A 23,820-nucleotide genomic window follows, 5' to 3' on the forward strand; every position below is an offset into this window, starting at 1 on the left:
GAGGCAGGTGGATCACGAGGTCAGGAGTTGGAGGCCAGCCTCCAACTACTCTCTACTAAAAATACAAAAATTAGCCAGGCGTGGTGGTGCCCACCTATAATCCCAGCTACTTGGGAGGCTGAGGCAGGAGAATCACTTGAACCTGGGAGGCGGAGGTTGCAGTGAGCCGAGATTGTGCCATTGCACTCCAGCCTGGGCAATAGAGTGAGACTCTGTCTCAAAAAAAAAAAGTGTTCAGACCCAGAGTCTGGGTGTGCCAGGGTGTGTGTGTAAGGGGAACCCCACCAGGAGCCTAGACTTGTCACTCCAACTCCCTGGGGTGTGCACAAGCCAGTGTGGGCCTGTCGAGGTGGCATGTGTAAACAAACACAATGGTACAGCTGGCTCCGCGCCAAACTGCCAGGATCCAAATCCCAGCTGTGCTACGAACAAGATGAGATGTGACATCGGAGCCTCAGTTTCCCTACTTGGATAGTAAGCTGACCAACTTAGCATGCCTGTAAGGATTCCATGAGATGAAACACGCAAGGCGTTTATACCAGCACCAGAAGGGAAACCCCAAGAAATGTTTGTTATTTTTTGTTGTCACAATTAGTAAGCATATCAAATAGCCCAGGAAGCCTGCCCCCAGCCCCTGCGGGAATTCAGCTGTCGGAAGTGTGTGGGGATGCGGGTGAGCTGGGGGAGGGAGGATGAAAAGGAGGAGCCGGCTTCAGTGAATGCAAGGACACTTCCTAGGGAGTGGGGGCTGCCGAGAACTGAGCTCATCAGCACTGAGCCTGCCACCACCTTGCCAGGTTCCGCAGCTGACGGCACCGCCCCAGCTGCCCCCTTGCCCCCATTTATGGGCTGTCCAGCAGCTGGACAGCGAAGGCATGGGTCACACGGTGACCAGCCCAGGCGGGTTCCTAATTACCCCGGGCAGGGTGAACATCTGCCAGTCTGGGAACACGGCGTCCCAGCCTGCTGGGCTTGGAACCTCGGGCGGGGCTCTGCAGAATGCACGAGGGGCTCCTGAGCACTCTAGGATGCCCATCCCAGGGTTTGACCCCTGAGCCTCTGCCCCTCCCACACCAATCTGTGTGTTAATGTCCTCCAGGCTGGGCAATGGAGGGGGAGTGGGTACTGTTTGTACTAGGCTGGGAGTGTCCCCTTTACAGGTGTGTCTGTGAAGAATGAACATCTGCCCAGAATCCATGCCAAATGCAGGACAAGGTTTTGTGTCCCCAAGCTTGTGTGTTCATGGCAATGCTGAGAGTATCTGAGACCTGTGTGTGTGGGCCTGCCACCGGAAGGGAGCGTTGGAAAGGGTGTTGCCTTCACATATTGGTGTACAAATGCTGGTGAGTTTCACCAGCGGTGATAGCTAGGGGGGACCCTTGAGGGAGGGGTGGCTGTTGTGTGTGTCTTTGCAAGATTGGTGAACCTCAGGCCCCGCTCTGAGCCTGGGATTGTGTGCCACCGCACTGAGGAAAGGGTTTTTGCATTTGGTGTGTGATCATGGGTGCATCTTTGCACAGGGGAGATCGGGAATAAAACCTGCTTGCAGTGGAGTATGACTGTGTGTGTGAAGGCATTCTGAGGTCTGGGTGGGGTCTGGCGCTTGGCTGGTTGTGTGGGTGTCTTTGTTACATGGCGTGATCATGAGGGAATTCAGACCGTTGGGAGCACCGTGTGTGAGAGAGAGGAGAGCCTAGTATGTCAGGGTCCACCTGCCTTATATATGCATGATGGGGGCAGGGGGGGTTGAGGTAGGTGTGTCTTGTGTGACTCTGGAAGGTTCTGTGATGGTGCGTACTGCTCCTCTGGGTCACCATAGTTATGTGAGGCTGTCTTTTTGTTTTTTCAATAGAGATGGGGATCTCACTATGTTGCCCAGGCTGGTCTCGAACTCCTGGCTCAAGTGATCCTCCCACCTAAGCCTCCCAAAGTGCTAAAATTACAAGTGTGAGCCATCGTGCCTGGCTGAGGCTGTCTTAACAGCAGCTAGATTTGCTTCTGGGACTATGATGTGTGTTTCTGCGTGCATCTCTGTGACACCGTGTGATTACAGGTGACTGTGGAGTGACCCAGCCTCACTGAGCAGTGTGTGTGTTTCTGGGACTGGGAAAAAGACCGTCCCTGCCTCCTCCCCCAACCTCTGGGTTCCAGATCCCTAGGACCTGCCGGTGAGCGACTGGGAGGGGAACAGGGAGGGGCAAGGGAGGACGAGGCGGATTTCTCCCCCAGTGCCAGGTAACAAACTTGTGGGACTCCAAACAAAGTTCTGAAGCTACAGCCCAGCCGAGGGAGGAGGACCAGGAAAGGGGGCACGCCCACTCCCCAGCCCCACCCAACGCCAAAGCCACCCGCCCATTCCATCCCTGTTCCTGTGGGTCCCTGCACCGGCCACCTTCAACACAGGTGAGATGAGCCCAGGCTTGAGGAAATAGGGGGCCCTGAGGGAAGAGGGAACCTGCGGGCAGGAATGCATCCGGAGTCCTCCCGGGGCAGGGAGTGGAGGGCTTGGAAGGCTGGAGGGGAACGGAGAGAGGAAAGGTCAAGGCAGATCCTGGAGGAAAAGGGAGTGGGGGGAGCCAGGGCCATTAAGTGGAAGGTGCACAGGCTGGGGCAGTGGGGGCTAGGGGACCCGGAGGCTTAGGGACAGGGCTTCGGAGGGAGTGCAGGGAGCGGAATGGGTCAAGACTGGGAGCTGGGGAAGTGGAGAAGGGGGAGCCAGAAATAGGGGCTGAGGGAGAGAATTTGGGGGAGGTGGAGCCTTGAGAACCTAGAAACTCAGGCGCTGGGGACTTGTGGAATGGGGGATGCTACAGGTGGCCTCTAGGTGAAGGGGATCGGGCAGAGGGTGACTCGGGAGTTGACTGCAGGGACTAAAGGGTCTTGGTGGTGGGGGACAACAGGTACCAGAGCCTGCGGCCAGGAGTCCAGGGAAGGGGACAGCCTGAGACGCAGGTCAGGGAGGGGCACTGGGGGCTGGACTAGGCTGAGTAAAGCTGGGAGGAGAAGGCAACTCAGGCAAGGGTCAGGACTGAAGGGGTGGCTGGCCGGAACATGGGTGGAATCCCTGTGCTCAGTTATCCCCGCACCTCTCCACCCCCAACCGCAGCCCCCACCCGGGCCACCCACTCTCCCTTGGCCACACCTGCCGGGTGCCACGATGACCGTCACCTACACAGCCCGAGTGGCGAACGCCCGCTTCGGTGGCTTCTCCCAGCTGCTGCTGCTGTGGCGTGGGAGCATCTATAAACTCCTGTGGCGAGAGCTGCTCTGCTTCCTCGGGTTCTACATGGCGCTGAGTGCTGCCTACCGGTGAGGCTGCCCCGGGGTGCTCATGTCCTAGCAGAGGGGGAGCAGCTATTGTGTGTGTGTGTGTGTGTGTGTGTATTTATTTATATATATATTTATATATAAAAATATAGATATATAAGTTTATATAGCTATATTTTTAAAATTGAGATGGAGTCTCGCTCTGTCACCCAGGCTGAAGTGCAGTGGCATAATCTCGTCTCGCTGCAACCTCTGCCTCCCAGGTTCAAGCGATTCTCCTGCCTCAGCCTCCCGAGTTGCTGGGATTATGGGTGCCAGCCACAATGGCTGGCTAATTTTTTTGTATTTTTAGTAGAGATGAGGTTTCACCAGGTTGGCTGGGCTGGTCTCAAACTTCTGACCTCAAGTGATCCTCCTGCCTCAGCCTCCCAAAGTGCTGGGATTACAGGCGTGACCCACAGCACCCGGCCGGGGGCAGCTATTATGAAAGAAGCCAGGGTGAGGGGCACAGCAAGAGAGATCTGAAGCTGGGGATGGAGTCACCCCTGTGACCTGTGACCCCTCATCTCCATCCCGCAGCTTTGTGCTGACTGAAGGGCAGAAGCGCTACTTTGAGAAGCTTGTGATTTACTGTGACCAGTATGCCAGCCTCATCCCTGTCTCCTTCGTGCTTGGTGCGGTCCAACCCCAAGTCCCCCGTTCCCATGTCCCTGAGAAACCCATATCCATTCATGCGTTTTGAGGAGCCCTCATTCCTGCCCCTCTGAGACTCCCCCCTCAAATCCAACCCCGACAGCACTGCCCCCCCCATTTTTGGATCCATATCATGAAGATGACAGATGTGGCCCTACACTCTGAGACCTGGGGTGTCACCTGGGGTCACAGTGCCCCCTGAGGTGCCCCCAGGAGAGCTCCATCTTACACACAGGGCTTATTCCTGGTCACCCTGGGGATTCTCACCAGTGTCTGTTGTGTTACTGGGGGGACAAACCCCTAACCCTCCAGGGACCCCATAGGACTCCATCCTCTCAATTCCAGCCTGGGGGCATTTCTCTGACAAGTCCTGGACCCCTAGTGACCACATGTGACCCCAGCCTGCCCAAGGCTCCCTGATGTAGACCCTGTCCCCAACCCCTTCAGAAGTTCCTGGCTCAGGGGCCAGGTGTGGCTATTGTGACAAGCCTGACCAGGTGTCCCCGGTGTACACCCCCACAAACCAGGCCCCTCTCCCCTTGTTTTAGGACCCTATGCCTTCACAGCAAGCAACAGTCTGCCCAGGTGCCCCTAACATGGGCTTTGTGCCTCTATCCCCGTACTGGGATCCCAATGTCACATCTGAGGTGACTCCTGAGTAGCCAGTGACCCAAAGGGCTGCTCTGCATTTTTTTTTTTTTTTTTTGAGATGGAGTCTCGCTCTGTCTCCCAGGCTGGAGTGCAATAGTGCGATCTCAGCTCACTGCAACCTCCGCCTCCCGGGTTCAAGTGATTCTTCTGCCTCAGCCTCCCGAATAGCTGAGACTACAGGTGCGCCACCATGCCCAGCTAATTTTTGTATTTTTAGTAGACACGGAGTTTCACCATGCTGGTCAGGCTGGTCTCAAACTCCTGACCTCATGATCCACCCTCCTCGGCCTCCCAAGGAGCTGGGATTACAGGCGTGAGCCACCGCGCCCGGCAACTGTCCTTTCTGACCTCAGGGCTGGACCCCCAAGTTCCCAGCCCAAACGTGGTCAGGTTGGCCAGCACGCTCGGGTTTCCTTTATGCAGACCTTATGTTGCCCCCTCTCCCACAACCTGGGCCCCCAAACCCCTGGCCCTGGTGTCCCCACTGAGCCCCCATTCCCCGCTCCCTTGCAGGCTTTTATGTGACGCTGGTGGTAAACCGCTGGTGGAGCCAGTACCTATGCATGCCGCTGCCCGACGCACTCATGTGCGTGGTGGCGGGCACCGTTCACGGACGCGACGACCGCGGCCGCCTCTATCGGCGCACACTCATGCGCTACGCAGGGCTCTCGGCCGTGCTCATCCTGCGCTCCGTCAGCACCGCGGTGTTCAAGCGCTTCCCCACCATAGACCACGTGGTGGAGGCTGGTGAGTACTCGGCCAGAGGCAGGGCAGAGACCGGGCAAGGACCGGGTGGAGGGGGGCAAGGGGCGAGCTATCCCTGACCCCTTTCCTCCAGGGTTTATGACCCGCGAGGAGCGCAAGAAGTTTGAAAACCTGAACTCTTCCTATAACAAGTACTGGGTGCCCTGCGTCTGGTTCTCCAACCTGGCGGCGCAAGCCCGACGCGAGGGCCGCATCCGCGACAACAGCGCCCTTAAATTGCTGCTCGAGGTGGGCCCAACCAGGAGGTCATTCATATAGAATACCAGGAAAATTGTACCCCTGGAGCTGTGTCAACGGCGGCCCTCCAAGCACCCCCACGAGGCCGATGCACTCTTACCTCCATGTGCACTCTTACCTCCATGGGGCTGATTCCAATGCCCTTGAGGGGCAGCCCCTGGGTGCATGGTCCCTCATCCAGGTGCACACTCACCACCAAATACCCTCCCTGGAACCCCCAAAGCACACTCCCAATTCCCACCAGGTGACCACCCACCTCCATCCCACTTACCTACACTTAATATCCCTGTGTGAGCTCACCATTCAGGCCTCCTCATGACCTGTATCCACCCCCAGGAGCTGAATGTTTTTCGGGGCAAATGTGGAATGCTCTTTCACTATGACTGGATTAGCGTACCCCTCGTCTACACCCAGGTAACCCCATCATGCCTCTTTTTATATTCGGTGTCAGTGGCCCTGATGCCTGGTTTCCAAGGGGAAACCGAGAACTAGCTAAGACCCCCATCATAATGATGCCCAATCTTAGCCTTGGCCCTCAATGACCCCCCTGAGCCCTGCCCCGCCCTGCCCAGGTGGTGACCATCGCACTGTACAGCTACTTCCTGGCTTGCCTCATTGGTCGCCAGTTCTTGGACCCGGCTCAGGGTTACAAAGACCATGACCTAGACCTGTGTGTGCCCATCTTCACCCTCTTGCAGTTCTTCTTCTACGCTGGCTGGCTCAAGGTAGATGGGTGATCCAGGCTGGAATTTCGTGGGTGGGGCGGGCATGGGGTTCCCAAATCTCCACCTAACTCCTCCCTCTCCTCTCAGGTAGCTGAGCAGCTCATCAACCCCTTCGGAGAGGACGACGATGACTTTGAGACCAACTTTCTGATCGATAGAAACTTCCAGGTGAGACTCAGTTTCCAGGTGAGACTTCCAGGTGGCGACCATCCCGGAGTGCCCAACAGGGTTCTGGTCCCACCCCTGCCAAGTCTTGCCAGGTCTCGCCCCAACCATCCTTCCCTCTGTGGTCTGCACCCACCCGAAGGGGTCCACCCTGTGGTCCCGGCGGGTTGCCCTGCCCCCACTTTACCCTGTGTGTTTGCACCCGTAGGTGTCCATGCTGGCAGTGGACGAGATGTATGATGACCTGGCTGTGCTGGAGAAGGACTTGTACTGGGATGCAGCCGAGGCTCGCGCCCCGTACACAGCGGCTACTGTCTTCCAGCTGCGGCAGCCTTCCTTCCAGGGCTCCACCTTTGACATCACGTGAGCCAGTTGGGTGGGCAGGGCCGCGTGGGGCAGGGCTTATGGCTCTGGCGGGGCACATCTGATTGAAAAGGTTAAGGGGAATCAATTCTAGAGATGGGGATAAGAGCTAAAGTCTCAGGACTGTGATAATGTCAGAAGCTAAGATAGGAGTCAGGGGACAAGGTCAAGGTCTGAGACTGGGCCACTGACTGGGGACAGAGCTAAGGGCTGAGGTCAGCGAGGATCAGACGGGTCAGAGGTGATTCCAAAGGAGATGAGGGCTGAGGCCAGGAGCAGTGGCTCATGCCTGTAATCCCAGTACTTTGGGAGGCTGAGGCAGGAGGATCCTTTGAGCGAGCCCAGGAGTTCAGACCAGCCTGGGAAACATAGTGAGACCCCTGTCTCTACTAAAAATAAAAAATTAGCCAAGCATGGTGGTGCACGCCTGTAGTTCCAGCTATTCAGGAGGCTGAGGTGGGAGGATTGCTTGAGCCGAGGAGTTCAAGGCTGCAGTGAGCCATAATCACACCACTGTACTCCAGCCCGGGCAACAGAGCAAGAGCCTGTCTCTTAAAAAATGAAAATAAAGGCCAGGCGCAGTGGCTTATGCCTGTAATCCCAGCACTTTGGGAGGCCAAGGCAGGTGGATCATTTGAGGTCACGAGTTTGAGACCAGCCTGGCCAATATAGTGAAACCCTGTCTCTACTAAAAATACAAAATTGGCCGGGCTTGGTGGCTCACGCCTGTAATCCCAGCTAATCGGGAGGCTGAGGCAGGAGAATAACTTGAACCTGGGAGGCAGAGGTTGCAGTGAGCCGAGATTGCGCCATTGCACTCCAGCCTGGGCCACATGAGTAAAACTCCATTTCAAAAAATAAAAATAGGCCAGGTGCGGTGGCTCACGCCTGTAATCCCAGCACTTTGAGAGGCCAAGGTGGGCGGATCACGAGGTCAGGGGTTAGAGACTAGCCAGGCCAACATAGTGAAACCCCATCTCTACTAAAAATACAAAAATTTGCCGGTGTGGTGGCACGCACCTTGTAGTCGCAGGTACTCAGGAGGCTGAGACAGGAGAATCGCTTGAACCCGGGAGGCGAAGGTTGTGGTGAGCCGAGATCGCGCCACTGCACTCCAGCCTGGGCAACAGCGAGACTCCGTCTCAAAAAATAATAAAATAAAATAAAATAACAATAAAAAAGGAAATGGGGCTGAGCCACGACTGAGGTTGAAGATCCAAGTTGAAGTGCAAACACAGGGTGAGGCCAGGCTCTGTGTTTAGGAGCTAAGGTCTTTGGGGATAAGTGGGACAAAGCAGTGGGTGGAGTCAGGGAAATCAGCCCGCCTGGGACCCTGCTCTATCAACAAGAGGCGAGGCCGCAGCGCTGGCCCACTGTCGGTCCCGCAGGCTGGCCAAAGAAGACATGCAGTTCCAGCGGCTGGACGGCTCGGATGGACCGATGGGCGAGGCGCCCGGCGACTTCCTGCAGCGCCTCCTGCCGGCGGGCGCGGGCATGGCCGCGGGAGGCCCGCTGGGCCGGCGCCTGTCCTTTCTACTCCGCAAGAATAGCTGCGTGTCGGAGGCGTCTACTGGGGCCAGCTGCTCATGCGCGGTTGTCCCCGAAGGCGCGGCCCCGGAGTGCAGTTGCGGGGACCCGCTGCTCGACCCCGGCCTGCCTGAGCCCGAGCCCCCGCCCCCTGCGGGTCCCGAACCGCCTACCCTCATCCCTGGGCCTGTCGAGCCCTTCAGCATCGTGACCATGCCCGGGCCGCGGGGTCCGGCTCCACCCTGGCTGCCCAGCCCTATTGGCGAGGAGGAGGAGAATCTGGCCTGAGATCTTAGAGCCCAGCCCCCTAAGGACAGGGAACCAGTCCCTGCACGGCACCCAGGCAGGTGTCCTGGTCTGCATAAGCCTCGTGTGCCTTTGTAAAGTCCACCTACACTTTTGACCAGCTCTCGCTGCCCGCCTGGGTTTGGCGCTGTGTTAGGGGCGGGAGTTCTTCCAGACTCTTGGACCAGCCCGCCCTGACCACCAGCTCTACTTCCCAATCCCCACTGCCTGAGAGGTCTCCATCAGTGTCCTGCCTGAATTATTTCCTTCAAGTGAAGATGTGACTGACTACCTCATCGAGTTGTCATGAGGATGAAAGAATGGCATTAAAGCATTTGGTATACAGTAGGTGCTCAATAAATTGCTAGTGATTTTTACTCAAACGTTGTTAGTCTGATTTCTCCTGCCAGACATTATCCATTGTCCTAAGTAAAATTTGGGAGTTCTTTCAGGTTCCTTTTTTTTTTTTTTTTTTTTTTTGAGACGCAGTCTCTCTCTGTTGCCCAGCCTGGAGTGCAATGGTGTGATTTCTGCTCACTGCAACCTCCGCCTCCCAGGCCCAAGCAATTCTCCTGCCTCAGCCTCCCAAGTATCTGGGATTACAGGCATGCACCACCACACCCACACCCAGCTAATTTTTTTTTTTTTTTTTTAGTAGAGAGGGGGTTTCACCATGTTGGCCAGGCTGGTCTCAACCTCTTGACTTCAGGTGATCCACCTGCCTCTGCCTCCCAAAGTGCTGGGATTACAGGCGTGAGCCACCAAGCCCGGCTGCAGGTTTCTTCTTTCTTCTTCTTCCTTCTCCTCCTTCTCCACCACAACCACCATGCCCAGCTTATTCTAGGTTTTTTTTTTCCTTTGAGACAGAGTCTCATTTCATCACCCAGGCTGGAGTAGAGTGCCACGATCTTGGGTCACTGCAACCTCCACCTCCCTGGTTCAAGGGATTCTTGTGCCTCAGCCCCCCGAGTAACTGGGATTACAGGTGCGCACCACCACACCTAATTTTTTGTATTTTTAGTAGAGATGGGGTTTCACCTCTTCCAGGTTTTGTGATGGTGCCCTGCTTAATTCTTCCCAAACTCTGCTGTCTGAAACACCCACATCAGTGCCCTGGCATTACTCATTAATGAGCCAGCCACTGTCCCAGGATCATGGGTTCTTCTTGCCTCAAGCCTCTGCATTCTCAGGCCCTCAGGGCTTCAGGTTTTACTAATTTAATATCACACGGACTCCTGATGACTCCTGAATATAAAAGTCCAGCCAAGGCAGTGAGCTATGGTCATGCCACTGCACTCCAGCCTAGGCAACACAGTGAGACCCTGTCTCAAAAAAAAAAAAAAAAAAAAAAAAAAAGGCCTGAAGGCCTGGTGCGGTGGGGCTCACACCTGTAATCCCAGCTGGGAGGCGGAGATAGGTGGATCATTTGACGTCAGGAGCTGCAGACAGGCCTGGCCAACACGGTGAAAGCCCGTCTCTACTAAAAATACAAAAATTAGCCAGGCGAGGTGGTGGGCACCTATAATCTCAGCTACTCACAGGTTGAAGCAGGAGAATCGCTTGAACCCAAGAAATGGAGGTTGCAGTGAGATTGTGCCACTGCACTCAAGCCTGGGCGGTAACAGAGTGAAATCCCATCTAAAAAAGAAAAAGAAAGAAAAGGAAAGAAAAAGAAGGAAGAAAAAGAAATCCAGCCAGGATCCGTTCTCTAACTGTAGACCCAGAAAGCCAACTGCCTCTTAGATGCCTCCTTGCAGAGATGTCACAGACACTTCAAACATAACACACTTGAAATCCAGCTCCTAATCAGCCCCCCAGTCCACCCCACCCTGTGTGTTAGCTTTGTCCTTCCAGGTGATAAGGCCAAAACAAGTCATGTGGATTCCTATTCCCGCCACAGGCCATCACATCAACCCAGCGGCCACACCAACCCAGCAGCAAATCTTATTAGCTTTGCCTTTATTTTTATTTATTTATTTATTTATTTTGAGACGGAGTTTTGCTCTTGTTGCCCAGGCTGGAGTGCAATGGTGCGATCTCGGCTCACTGCAACCTCCGCCTCCCATGTTCAAGCAATTCTCCTGCCTCAGCCTCCCAAGTAGCTGAGATTACAGGCATGCACCACTACGCCCGGCTAATTTTGTACTTTTAGTAGAGACGGGGTTTCTCCATGTTGAGGCTGGTCTCGAACTCCTGACCTCAGGTGATCCGCCCGCCTCAGCCTCCCAAAGTGCTGGGATTACAGGCGTGAGTCGCCGCGCCCGGCCGAGCTTTGCCTTTATTTTTATTTTTATTTTTGAGACGGAATTTCACTCTTGTCACCAGGCTGTATTGCAATGGCATGATCTTGGCTCACTGCAACCTTCGCCTCCCGGGTTCAAGTGATTCTCCTGCTCAGCCTCCCAAGTAGCTTGGATTACAGGCGCCCACTACACCCAGCTAATTTTTGTATTTTTACTAGAGACGGGGTTTCACCATGTTGGCCAGCCAAAGTGCTGGGATCACAGGCGTGAGCCACCGTGCCCTGCCAGCTTTGCCTTTAAATCGTATCTAGAATCCAACCATTTCTCACTCCTCCAGGACCCCAGCCTGGCCAGAGCCCTCACTATCACCCACCCACCCACCCACCTGGACTACCAACCTGGTCTTCAAGCTCTGGCCCTGGCCTCCTAAGCCTGTTTCTCCCAGAGTGGCCACCAGAGGGCGCCTATGAACACCCGAGCCAGGTCACATCCTTCCTTTGCTTAGACTCTTCCGTGGCTCCCACCACACTTAGAATAAAAGTACTCTCTGCAGCCCACAAGTCCCTGAATAATCTCCCCACCCTCATCTGCTTTCTTTTTCTTTTTTTTTGAGACAGAGTCTCGCTGTGTCGCCCAGGCTGGAGTGCCAGTGGAGCCATCTCGGCTCACTGCAAGCAAGCTCTGCCTCCCGGGTTCACCCCATTCTCCTGCCTCAGCCTCCCGAGTAGCTGGGACTACAGGCGTATGCCACCACATCCAGCTAATTTTGTATGTTTTTTTTAGTAGAGACGGCGTTTCTCCATGTTGGTCAGGCTGGTCTCAAACTTCTGACCTCAGGTGATCCGCCCATCTCAGCCTCCCAAAGTGTTGTGATTACAGACGTGAGCCACCGCGCCCGGCTGCTTTTTTTTGTATTTTTAGTAGTGACAGGGTTTCACCGTGTTAGCCAGGATGGTCTTGATCTCCTGACCTTGTGATCCACCTGCCTCAGCCTCCCAAACTGCTGTGATTACAGGTGTGAGCCACCACACCCAGCCTTCTGCTTTCCTTTTATTTTTTGAGACAGAGTCTCGCTCTGTCGCCCAGGCTGGAGTGCAGTGGCACAATCTCGGCTCACTGCAACCTCTGCCTCCTGGGTTCATGCCATTCTCCTGCCTCAGCCTCCCAAGTAGCTGGGACTACAGGCACCTGCCACCACGCCCGGCTAATTTTTTTGTATTTTTAGTACAGACAGGGTTTCACCATGTTAGCCAGGATGGTCTCGATCTCCCGACCTCGTGATCCACCAGCCTCGGCCTCCTAAGTGCTGGGATTACAGGCATGAGCGTGAGCCACCGCGCCCGGCCTTCTGCTTTCTTCTTCACTCCACTCCAGCCACTCTGGTCCCCTGACTGTCCCTCTAGCACACCAAGCGAGGTGTCATCTCAGGGCCTTTGTGCAAACTGTTCTGCCTGGATCTTCCCCAGATACTTACGTGGCCTCTCCCTTACCTCCTTCAGGTCTCTGCTTCAATAATGTCACTTCCTTGGTGAGGCCTCCTTTCTGGGCCATTTTTCTTTTTCTTTTATTTTTTTTTAGATGGCGTCTCACTCTTGTTGCCCAGGCTGCAGCGAGCTGTGATTGTTCCATGGTGGTGGTTCACTCTGGTAATTCTGGGCACCAAGGCGAGGGAAATAAAGTGGGCCAGGGTTTAGCCCACTGCTTTTAAGAAAAGCTTAGTGGCCGGGAGTGGTGGCTAACTCCTGTAACCCCAGCACTTTAGGAGGCTGAGGTGGGTGGATCATCTGAGGTCAGGAGTTCAAGAACACCCTGGCCAACATGGTGAAACCCCGTCTCTACTAACAATACAAAAATTAGTCAGGCATGGTGGCATGTGCAAGTGGTCCCAGCTACTCAGGAGGCTGAAGCAGGAAAATCCCTTGAATCCAGGAGGCAGAGGTTGCAGTGAGCCAAGATCATGCCACTGCACTCCAGCCTGGGCGACAGAGTGAGACTCCATCTCAAAAAAAAAAAAAAAAAAAAAAGCAACAACAACCAAAAAACAAAACCACCACACATTCACAGACACACAAAGGTGATCCTCACCTACCTCTGGTTGGTGCTATTGGTCACTCACACTTTAGTAAGAATGCAAGCCAAGCTTTTCTTTCTTTTTTTTTGAGATGGAGTCTTGCTTTGCTGCCCAGGCTGGAGTGCAATGGCATGATCTCAGCTCATTGCAACCTCTGTTTCCCAGGTTCAAGCGATTCTCCCACCTCAGCCTCCCGAGTAGCTGAGATTACAGGCATGTACCACCATGCCCTGCTAATTTTTGTATTTTTAGTAGAGGAGGGGTTTCGCCATGTTGGCCAGGCTGGTCTCAAACTCCTGACCTCAGGTGATCCACCCGCCTCAGCCTCCCAAAGTGCTGGGATTACAGGCGTGAGTCACCGTACCTGGCTGCTAAGCTTTTCTTAAAAGCAATGGGCTAAGCCTCTGGCCCACTTTCTCTCCCTCACCTTGGTGCCCAGAGCACAGCCAGGGCAGATTGAATGCCTTTATTTCTCTCAAATATAAAATCAGAGTCTCCCCAGGCAGCACATGAACTCCAGAGAGAGAATCAACGATAAGAATCACATTGCTAAAAAGAACAGGCCTATACCTACCTCCCGCCCTCCCTCCCCACCAATCTGGGAGAGGGAAGAGCAGAGATCATGGCCTCAAAGCTCTCGAGCAGCTGGCTGAAGCCCAGTGCTGGGCGCCACGTGAGTTGGAGGAAGCCAGGGTGGGTGGAGCCCAGGCTGGCTTGATTGTGAGGTCTGTCAGTGCTTGTCAGTGGGGCGAAGGTTCAGAGATGCCAGGCGTCCCAGGGTTCCACGGCGAGCATTGGTTGCCAGCCGCTGCTGTGCCAGGAATGACTGGGCATGGGCAGGCGCCCGCTCTTCTCCGGCTCGCTGCTGCAAGGCCATGCCCTTCAGGAGGAGTGGTTGGGGTCAGGTGTGCTCACAGGACCCCCCCACCAATACTCTACCCATGAGATCTTAGAGCCCAGACCCCACACTTACCATATTATACCAGGCACTGATGAGCAGCTTTTCTTCCTGCTCCCGCTGACTTCGGCTTTTCTCAAAGTCCATCTGTCAAGGAGGCAAGTGTCAGGGGCCTAGATACGCTGGAGGCAGCGTAAAGGGACAAGGACACCCACCTCCAGGTGTCGGATGCGGACATCCCGTTCTCGGAGCTGTGTCCTCAGGGAATGGAGTTCTGGAGGTGCCCCTGCAGCTGGCCGCTGCTTGGGTTCCATGGTCTGCATGACCTACAGGTTGAGGAAGTCATAGCCAGGTGAATTTGGCCTTGAAACCCCCTGGGACATACTGGGGTGTGTGCATTCATTCTTTCATTCATTATAGAGACAGAGTCCCTCTGTGTTGCCCAGGATGGTCTTGAACTCCTGGCATGAAGCAATTCTCCTGCCTTAGCCTCCCAAAGTGTCGAGGTTACAAGCATGAGCCATTGTGCCCATCCATCCAGTACTTTATTTTTATTTTTGTGATGAAGTCTGGCTCTGTTGCCCAACCTGGAGTGAAATGGCACAATCTCAGCTCACTGCAACTTTTGCCTCCCAGGTTCAAGTGATTCTCCTGCCTCAGCCTCCCGAGTAGCAGGGATTACAGGTACATGCTACCACTCCTGGCTAATTTTTCTATTTTTCATAGAGACAGCGTTTCGCCATGTTGGCCAGGCTGGTCTCAAACTCCTGACCTCAAGGGATCAGCTGCCTTAGCCTCCCAAAGTGCTGGGATTAGCGGCATGAGCCACTGTGCCTGGCTGTGCAGTACTTTTTTTTTTTTTTTTTTTTGAGATGGACTCTTGCCCTGTTGCCTAGGCTGGAGTGCAATGGCACAATCTTAGCTAACTGCAACCTCTGCCTCCCGGGTTCAAATTATTTTCCTGCCTCAGCCTCCTGAGTAGCTGGGATTACAGGCACCCACCACCATGCCCAGCTAATTTTTGTATTTTTAGTAGAGATGGGGTTTCACCACGTTGGCCAGGCTGGTCTCGAACTCCTGACCTCATGTTCCGCCTGCCTTGACCTCCCAAAGTGCTGGGATTACAGGCGTGAGCCACGGCACCCGGCCAGCTGTGCAGTACTTCAATGTGACAATCAGTAGCAGTGGGGAACCATGCAGAAGTCTGTCTTATGGTGGGGTATGACAGGTATGAGTTGGGGGCACAGATGTGCAAGCAGAAGGTTTGATTCAATAGGAGGCACAAAAAGGAAGAAGCCAGGGCAGGCAACTTGTGGGAACACCCAGTGTCCTCACCATGCGGGCCTTGTCCACGTAGCGGCGGTATCGCTCCTCCATAGCCCGCAAGTCCGCGTCCTTCTTCTGCAGGTTCTGCTGCAGCTCCTCGATCCGCCGGGCTGCTGGCGGAAGAGGTGGCCCATCAGCTCCACGCTGCTGGGCTCTGGGATCTCCCCACCCTCTGGTCACTAGGTCCCACTTACTGCTGCTGTCAGTGGGTGGCTCCAGCTCCTCAATGTACTCCCGCTTCCTCTGCAACTCCAGATCTGCCTCATGAAGCTTCTGCCTGTGGACCGGGGATGAGCAGCAGTGGGCTGACCTCCGAGCTGGCTTCTCTTTTGTCCCAGTGGTAGCCGCAGACCTCCCCGCCAGCCAGAAGTGTCCCTACATGGCCACAGAGCCCTCTCTGCCTGCCCCTCATGCCTGGGGGCTGTGTGCCCTGGTCCCACCAGCTCCACAGCTATCAGAGCCACAACCCTCCGCACCCTTAGCAGGTGTCCCCTGGAACAGCCCCCTGCTGTCCACTTCTTCCCATCCCAAAGCTCCCAAGTTGGTTCAGCCACCATCTTCCCTTGCTAGCTTCTTCTACTCTCAACCACTCCATCCAGCAGCCAGGGATCTTTCTAGAATACAAATCTTTCAATAGCAGACAGGTAAAAGAAAAGAAAGAAGGCCAGGCGCGGTGGCTCATGCCTGTAATCCTAGCACTTTGGGAGGCCAAAGCGGGTGGATCATCTGGGGTCAGGAGTCCGAGACCAGCCTGGCCAACAAGATGAAACCCCGTCTCTACTAAAAATATAAAAAATCAGCCAGGCTTGGTGGCACACGCCTAAGAAACTCCCCACTAATGTCAAATCCATGCCCCCATCAGGAGTGCCCTCTTTCTGCGACTTACAAATGTTCCTCCAGCTTCCTTTTCAGCAAAATGGACTGGGAGAGAGAAGAGGCAAGGTGAGTGGGGGGTTCAGAGAGGCCCTAATTCTTCCTTCCCAGGGTGAGGGTAGGGGGTGCCATCCTGGGCCCGTGGTACTTACAATGGCCTGTATGGGGCATCGGGCAGCATGGGAGAGAGAGGAGGGTTACTTCGGGGCACAAGGGAGGGCCAGGCTGGGAGGTGGTGGGTGACACTCACGTCTTCAGTCTTGCCCCCCTGCTCCTGCAGGGCTTTCTGCAGGTCCTCCACCTGGGCCCGCAGCTCGGATAGCTGCTCCTGGTTCAGCCTGCGAGGGTGGGGGGCCGCTTAGTGCCTGTGCCCACTTTTGGCCCCCTCTGTCCCTGCTCTGCGCAGGTAGGTCCCCAGGCGCTCACCGGTGCTGCGTCTCCAACCCGTGGCGCGCGCGGTTGGCCTCCTCCAGGTGGCGCTGCAGCTCCTCCTGCCGCTCCCGGTCGGCCGCCTCCTGCCGGCACAGCCGCTTGTTCTCCAGCTGAAGCCGCAGGAGCGTCTCCCTGCAGACCCGGGAGGAGAGAGCAGGGCCAGGGTCGAGTCACCCTGCAGGCTCGCTGGGGCTCAGGGCGAGTGGAGCTAGGGGCGGGACAGAGCCCTGGGGAAGAGCCCAGCCAGACCATGGGGTTGGAGCACCGAGGACCTACTAGGGGTTCAGGCTCCCGGCCCAGGGTTAAAGTGGACGGAGCTCTAAGCTGGGGTAGGGGGTGGGGCTAGGCAGGGGCGGAGCTACAAGAGTGGATTCGAACAGCTGGGATGGGACTGCTGGAAAGCGGGAAGCAGAAATGGGAAGAACTAGGATGGGACAGTTCTTCAGGGTTTTTTTGTTTGTTTGTTTGGTTAGTTTTGGCTTTTTGTTTGTTTGTTTGTTTGAGATGGAGTCTCGCTCTGTCGCCCAGGCTGGAATACAGTGGCACGATCTCGGCTCACTGTAACCTCTGCCTCCCAAGTTCAAGCGATTCTCCTGCCTCAACCTCCCGAGTAGCTGGGACTACAGGCGCGTACCACCACGCCCGGCTAATTTTTTGTATTTTTAGTAGAGACGGGGTTTCACCGTGTTAGCCACGATGGTCTCGATCTCCTGCCCTTGTGATCCGCTCGCCTTGGCCTCCCAAAGTGCTGGGATTACAGGCGTGAGCCACCGCGCCCGGTCGTTTTTGGGGTTTTTTAATCATTTTTATTTTGTAGAGAGGGCCACTATGTTGCCCAAGCTGCTCTCAAACTCCTGGGCTCAAGTGATCCTCCAGCTTCGGCCTTCCAAAATGCTGGGACTTAGAGGCGTGATCCACCGTGCCTGGCCTGGGGTGGGAGAGTTAATCCCGGTAGGGCACAGGGGACTGAAACTCACAGAGGCTACACTAACAGGGGTGGACGCTGGGGGAAAGGATCAAAGTCAGCGGGGCTAGGACATGGGATTTTTGTGCAGGAAGTGGAGCCAGGTGTTGGATATAATTTGTGTACTAAGGATAGACCCTTGAGAGGCAAAGTCATCTGGTAGGGCTGGACAGAGCCAAATCAGGAGTAAGTGGACCTAGGAGCCCGGCTAGCACCTGGAGCTGAGACCAAGCAACCGGGGCTAGTAGAAGGTGGGAGGGCGGAGGCGGGACTGAGGGCGGGCCTTGGCAGGCCTGGGTGGGGCTAGAGTTTTGAGTGACCCCAGGATACCTGAGCTCCGCAGGCAGGATCTCCGCGGCTAAGTTATCCACGGGTGGGGAGGTGGGATCCAGTGAGGGATCTGAAGAATGGGAGAAAAGTCTTCAGGTCTCTTCGCATCCCCTGTCCCCGCCCCTAGGGTCTTCTTCCCAAGGATCATCTTTTGGGGCTTCAAGTTCAGCCAACAGCCTGGCTTGACACAAGCTCCATCCCCAGCTTGACAGAGAACCGGGAGGGTTGGCCTGACTTTTTAGCCTTTGCTCCACCCTGAGACCCTAAGCCTCTCTCTTCAATTTGACCGTGTCACCTCTTTCTGGTCACCTCCAGCCTGGCCTAGCTCTGTCCCCAACCTAGACATGCACTGGGACACAACCTGTTCTGCCCAAACAGTACACCAGGACAGGTAAGACCCCGGGATGGGGCTTCATCTCACCGGCCTGGGTCAACCCCCGCGGCTGCAGCTGGGCGCAGCACAGCTCCTCATTGGCCTCCCGCAAGGAGTCCCGCTCCGCCAACAGCCGCTGCAGGGACAGGGTATAAGACACCCCACAGGTCAGGCTCGGCCTCTTGGGAAATGAGCTACCCCAGAATTGGCAGGGTGGGGCTTGGGCAGTGGGACCTCAGCCTCACCTCCTTCTCCTTTGTCACCGACTCATACTTTTCCTCCAGGTTGCGGCATTCAAATAGCCATTTCTCGGCCTTCATGGCCTCCTCCTGCCGCTGGCCCTGCAGTTCCTGCACCTGAACACAGAGAGAGGAGGAATAAGGACTGCAGGGATGGGAGCGGGGCAGGGGCTGAGTACAAATGGTCCCCGATCCAGGATGGTTTGACTTATGATTTTTTTGACTTTACTATGATGCTTTCAGCTGTGTATGTTTTTTACTTGTTTTTTTTAGAGACAGGGTCTCGCTCTGTTGCCCTGGCTGATCTCAAACTCCTGGCCTCAAGCAATCCTCCCACTTCAGCCTCCCAAAGCACTGGGATTACAGGTGTGAGCCATTGCACCCAGCCAACCGTGAATGTTAATAGTAAGAACCCATACAACCATTCTGTTTTTCAATTGCAATGAATTAGTCTTCAATAAATTGCATTATATAGTCAACGTTTTATTATAAAATAGGCTTTATGGTAGATGATTTTGCCAAACTAGTCTAAGATAAGTTTTCTGAGCATGTTTAAGGTAGGCTAGGCTAAGCTGTGATGCTCGGTAGGTAAGGTATGTTCAATGGATTTTCTTTTTTAAAAAAAATTTAAAAATTTTTGTTTTTTGAAAACAGATGGGATCTCGCTATCTTGACCAGGCTGTTCTCGAACTGCTGGCCTCAAGCGATCTCCCATCTCAACCTCCCAAAGTGCTGGGATTGTAGGCATGAGTCACCACGCCCAGCTCTCTTTTTCTTTTTCTTTTTTTAATATCTTTTACTTTTTTCTTTTGAGACAGAGTCTCCCTCTCTCAACCAGGCTGGAGTGCAGTGATGCGATCTTGGCTTACTGCAACTTCCACCTCCCAGGTTCAAGCGATTCTCGTGCTTCAGCTTTCTGGGTAGCTGGGATTATAGGCGCACGCCACCAGCCCGGCTAATTTTTTTTTTTTTTTTTTTTTTTTTTTGAGACAGAGTCTCGCTCTGTCGCCCAGGCTGGAGTACAGTAGCACGATCTCGGCTCACTGTAAGCTCCGCCTCCCGGGTTCACACCATTCTCCTGCCTCAGCCTCCCAAGTAGCTGGGACTACAGGCGCCCACCACCACGCCCGGCTAATTATTTGTATTTTTAGTAGAGACGGGGTTTCACCGTGTTAGCCAGGATGGTCTCGATCTCCTGACCTCCCAAAGTGCTGGGATTACAGGCGTGAGCCACCACGCCCAGACTAATTTTTGTATTTTTAAGTAGAGACAGGGTTTCGCTATGTTGGCCAGGATGGTCTCAAACTCCTGGCCTCAAGTGATGTGGGGTGGTTACAGAAGGAGTTATGGGGTGCCCGCCTTGGCCTCCCAAAGCGCTGGGATTACAGGCACGAGCCACCGCACCCGGCCTTTTTCTTTGGTTTGAGTCAGGGTCTCACCCTGTCACCCAGGCTGGAATGCAGTGATGCAGCCACAGCTCACTACAACCTCGAAATCCTGGGCTCAACTGATCCTCCGGGCTCAGCCTCCCAAAGCGCTGGGATACCAGGCCTGGTCTTTATGCATTTTAGGATATTTTCAATTTACCACGAGTTTTGTTACATGGGTAGGTAACCCCAAGTAAATCAAGCAGCATGGTGAAGGGGCGGGCATCAAAGAATTTAGAGGGGCGGTACTTAAGGGAAGGGAAGGGAAAGGCTGGGCTTACTAACCCAGACAGAAGAGCAGCCTGGGTGGAGGGAAGAGGCCCGGAGGGCGTGGCCTACGTACAAGTAAGGGAGGGCATCAGGGGTGGGTGAAGGGCGGGCCAACGGCGAGGGACTTGCTGCCAGGGGCGGGGCCCCGGCCGTAACCCCGCCCCCGCCGCACCTGCCGCCGCTGCGCCTCCAGCTGGGCGCGCAGGGAGCCGGCTCGGCGCAGCTCATCCTCCAGCTGCCGCGTGCGCTCGGCGTGGCCGGCGTTGCGTTCCTCCAGCTGCCGCACCTGCCGCCGCAGCTCCCTCAGCTCGCCCAATCGGCGTCGGCAACTGGTCAGCGTGGCCTCCAGCTGCCCAGCACGCTCCGAGGACTGCCTAGGGGAGTGGGAGGGAAGGGGGAGGGCTGAGAGCTCTGATCAGGGGTCAGCGGGGATGTGGAGTGGCCCTTGGAGCAGAGGGTGTTGTTCAGCCTGAGGCTTTTGGGTTTAAGGTGAAGGGGTCATGAAAGTCGAGGGTCAGGTGTCAATCAGGGCCTGGAGCTGTTGAGAGTCATTACAGCAATGGTTAGCCCAGGGTTATAATCAGGTATCCCCTGGGGTGGAATGGTGGGGACACAGAGGGTGGGGTTATAGGGGGAGTGATGGGGGGCCTAGAGAGGTCTGAGCATCCAAGGACACCTTGGAGTCATTGGGGGAGCTATGGGACAAGAGGACTGTGGGGTCCTTAGAAGTGCAATTGGGGGGTACACTAGTACTTTTGCATTACAGAGATGCTATAGGGGCCCAGTGGAGCCCTTTGTGATTACAGAAGGCACAGTAGAGTCAAAAGGGGTTGCAAAGTAATTGCATTGTGGAGTCCTGGAAGGTACCATGGGATCCAGGGGCATTATGAAGCCCAAAACGTGCAATGGGATCTGCAGAGCATTGTAGGGGAGGTTCTTGTGTTTTGGGGGGCCACAGGGATGCTATGGGGTCTTGGAAGCATACTGTGGGATTAAGAGGGGGGGCAGTGTGGGGTCCAGGGGATATGGTGGAATTCAGGATAGTGCAATGTGGCCTTGGGCGTTCTGTAGGGCTCAGGGTGACACTGTGGAGTCCAGGGGGCATATTGGGGGTTCACTGGGCATGTGGAAATTACAGAGCTGCTATGGCATCAGAGGGGAACTCTGGAAACAGGTTTACCTCCCGCCCCCCGTGATGGGGACCCAGGAACCCACCACTCACCGTAGTTCATCCATCTCATCCTTCAGGGCCTGTGCCTCCTGGGCCAGGCTGGTCAGCGCCTGGTTCCGGTGCTGCAGCTCCGCAACCTCCCTCTCCAGCTCTGCACAGCGCAGGCGCTCATCCTCCCTGCCACTCTCCAGCCTGGGGGTGTTGGGGGAAGAGCACATGAGGGGGCTGCCCTCCCCTGGTCCCCTGGCTTGCCTGGCCCAGTTCCCAGCTGACCACACCTGAAGTTCTCCTCCTGCAACTGCTCCAGCTGGGATTGCAGCAGCAGCAGCTTCTTGGCAGTGAGACCTGGGGTACCCTCGCCTTCAGGCCGGCCCACCCGCTCCCGCAGCACTGCATTCTCTTGCGCCAGGCTCTGCTTCTCCTCTGACAGGAGCATCAGCTGCGGGCAGGGCAGAAAGATGAGCCTGGGCTTGGAGAGGTGCTACTCAAGTGACCCTGCTCCACCTCGGGCCCTACCTGCCGCTCCAGATCCAGACAGCGCTGCTGTAATTCGTCCCCCTCCTCAGCCTCCTCACTTAGGAAATAGTACCTGCGGGACTGCGGAGATGAGGGGGAAGAGGAACTCAGGGATTCAGGAGAAGGAAGGGGGGAGGGAGGCTGAGATCTCTAGAGGCCAAATGGAGGGGGCCAAGAAACCCTCAGGATTGAAAAGAGGGCTGGCGCCGGGTGCAGTGGCTCACGCCTATAATCCCAGCTCTTTGGGAGGCTGAGGCAGGTGGGTTACCTGAGATCAGGAGTTCCAGACCAGCCTGGCCAACGTGGCGAACCCCTTCTCTACTAAAAACACAAAAATTAGCCGGGTGTGGTGGCGCGTGCCTGTAGTCCTGGCTACTCAGGAGGCTGAGGCAGGAGAATCGCTTGAACCCAGGAGGCGGAGGTTGCAGTGAGCCGAGATCGTGCCACTGCACTCCAGCCTGGGTGACAGAGTGAGACTCCATCTCAAAAAAAAAAAAAAAAAAGAAAAGAAAACAGGGCTGAGATTGGAGACTGAAGGAAGAGCGATTCCAGAACACTGGAGACCTGGTACACGAAGTGGCTAGCACCCTGGAAGATGGGGGTGGCTTACAGGCTTAAGGACAAGCCCCTCCCCCTTAGGCAGCCCTCAGCATCTATCTGTAAGTGGGGTCTGGACCTTTAACAAGGTTAAGTCACAAGGTTAATCACAGCAAACTTATTCCCAACTCCGGGCCTTTGGATTTGCTGATCCCTGTGCCTGGAACACCTTTCCCCCAAATTTCTTACCTGGCTGTCAAAGTTGCCATATGTCTCTGGTGACAGGGAGTCAGGAGTGTCTTTGGTCATGAGCTGGGGAGTGGGAAGGGGCATTGTAATGAACTGGATATCTGAGGGCAGCCTTCAAAGTATCTACTATCCAACCTGAGAACCTCTCCATCCTCCCATCAAGGCCAGTTCTGCCCAATAACCCCAGCCCAGAGGCTGCCCTCCTGCCTCCAGCACAGAGGGAAGCCAGATCCCTTGAGCCTGCTAGATTGCTACTTAGAGCTGGGAGGAGCTGGCAGACACATGAGACAGAGATGTCTGGCCAGCTGAGTTCCAGGCAGAGTCCAGACCTTACCAGGGCAGGGCCTGTGCCCAGTTCCCTCTGCCCTAGAGATGTCCCTTCTCCTGACATTTTCCAATTGCACACTGAGTGCCCCCACCCACCTCCTGGATGGCTTCCATCACCACATGCTGAACCGATTCTTCCAGCGTCATGATTCTCTGGATGTGGTCTGGGGATCAAGGTGGGGGAGGCTGAGACCCAGGGGTGAGGTGGGGAGGAAGGAGGATTTCCTCAGGCCAGCCCCTGGGGACCCCCTAAGCTCCCCATACCCTGCTTTTTCTCGCAACTGATGGCACAGCCCAGCACCAGCTGAAGCAGCTTGCCGAGCTCTGCCGGGTCTGAGAACTCTCCAATGAGGCTCACATCTGGGAGATGCTCTTCTGACACAGGATGCGCCAGGACCTGGGGAGAAGGGGGTGTCAGGGGCTCATGGGCCCACCCTTATCCCAACTCAACCCCCTGAATCCCTTTACAGTTACTCACATCCTGGGAGTACTCTACTAGGCTCCGTAAGACCATCTTCAGATTGCTGACCTAGGGAGGAACAAGGAGCTGTGGACAAGTTCAGAGGCCTCCCACTCTGAATCTGTACATCCCATCCTTTCTCCACCTCACTTCTCCTTCCCTGCTCATCTCATCCTATTCTGTCTGTGTGTGCGCCTTCCTCTAGGGGTGACCTGTCTGGCTGTCTGCCCCTTTTGTCTGCCTGTCTGCCCCTTTTGTCTGCCTGACCATCTTTCTTTCTTTTTTTTTTTTTTGCTTTAGTTTTTTAAGACGGGGTCTCGCTCTGTCACCCAGGCTGGAGTGCAGTGGTGCAATCTTGTCTCACTGCAGCCTCGACCTCCTGGGGTCAAGCAATCCTCCTATCTCTGCCTCCCTAGTAGCTGAGACTACAGGCATA

At 55.3% G+C, this 23,820-nt stretch overlaps 2 protein-coding genes across 13 annotated transcripts in view; one reads left to right on the plus strand and one right to left on the minus strand.

Moving 5' to 3' along the window:
* The first annotated feature begins 2,994 nt into the window (after positions 1-2,994).
* On the plus strand, positions 2,995-9,061 carry BEST2 (bestrophin 2). Its single transcript, XM_054464174.2, has 9 exons — positions 2,995-3,309; positions 3,847-3,941; positions 5,125-5,358; positions 5,450-5,604; positions 5,950-6,027; positions 6,186-6,338; positions 6,426-6,506; positions 6,712-6,866; positions 8,255-9,061. Exons 1-9 carry the CDS (start codon positions 3,158-3,160, stop codon positions 8,679-8,681), a joined length of 1,530 nt encoding a protein of 509 aa, XP_054320149.1. The 5' UTR covers positions 2,995-3,157; the 3' UTR covers positions 8,682-9,061.
* Positions 6,696-23,820, minus strand: part of HOOK2 (hook microtubule tethering protein 2) — a 32,381-nt gene continuing 15,256 nt past the window's right edge. For 7 of the 12 annotated variants that reach the window (XM_063657922.1, XM_054464145.2, XM_054464146.2 and 4 more), the window contains 19 exons: positions 23,403-23,453; positions 23,189-23,321; positions 23,021-23,088; positions 22,598-22,660; positions 21,812-21,892; positions 21,574-21,734; positions 21,347-21,487; positions 20,297-20,498; positions 18,434-18,544; positions 18,237-18,324; positions 17,816-17,885; positions 16,516-16,653; positions 16,340-16,427; positions 16,103-16,137; positions 15,411-15,493; positions 15,226-15,329; positions 14,106-14,216; positions 13,966-14,037; positions 13,444-13,872 (listed from right to left, as the gene is read on the minus strand). In XM_063657922.1, coding sequence (XP_063513992.1) covers positions 13,723-13,872; positions 13,966-14,037; positions 14,106-14,216; positions 15,226-15,329; positions 15,411-15,493; positions 16,103-16,137; positions 16,340-16,427; positions 16,516-16,653; positions 17,816-17,885; positions 18,237-18,324; positions 18,434-18,544; positions 20,297-20,498; positions 21,347-21,487; positions 21,574-21,734; positions 21,812-21,892; positions 22,598-22,660; positions 23,021-23,088; positions 23,189-23,321; positions 23,403-23,438 — 1,935 coding nt within the window. In that variant the 5' untranslated portion in view covers positions 23,439-23,453 and the 3' untranslated portion in view covers positions 13,444-13,722. Of the gene's footprint in view, positions 6,928-12,107; positions 12,574-13,443; positions 13,873-13,965; positions 14,038-14,105; positions 14,217-15,225; positions 15,330-15,410; positions 15,494-16,102; positions 16,138-16,339; positions 16,428-16,515; positions 16,654-17,815; positions 17,886-18,236; positions 18,325-18,433; positions 18,545-20,296; positions 20,499-21,346; positions 21,488-21,573; positions 21,735-21,811; positions 21,893-22,597; positions 22,661-23,020; positions 23,089-23,188; positions 23,322-23,402; positions 23,454-23,820 lie in introns of those variants that run through there. The other 5 variants (XM_063657923.1, XM_063657921.1, XM_054464144.2 and 2 more) reach the window with 3 other exon arrangements.

This window comes from Pongo pygmaeus, chromosome 20 (assembly GCF_028885625.2).
Source record: "Pongo pygmaeus isolate AG05252 chromosome 20, NHGRI_mPonPyg2-v2.0_pri, whole genome shotgun sequence".
Classification (NCBI taxonomy): Eukaryota; Metazoa; Chordata; class Mammalia; order Primates; family Hominidae; genus Pongo; species Pongo pygmaeus.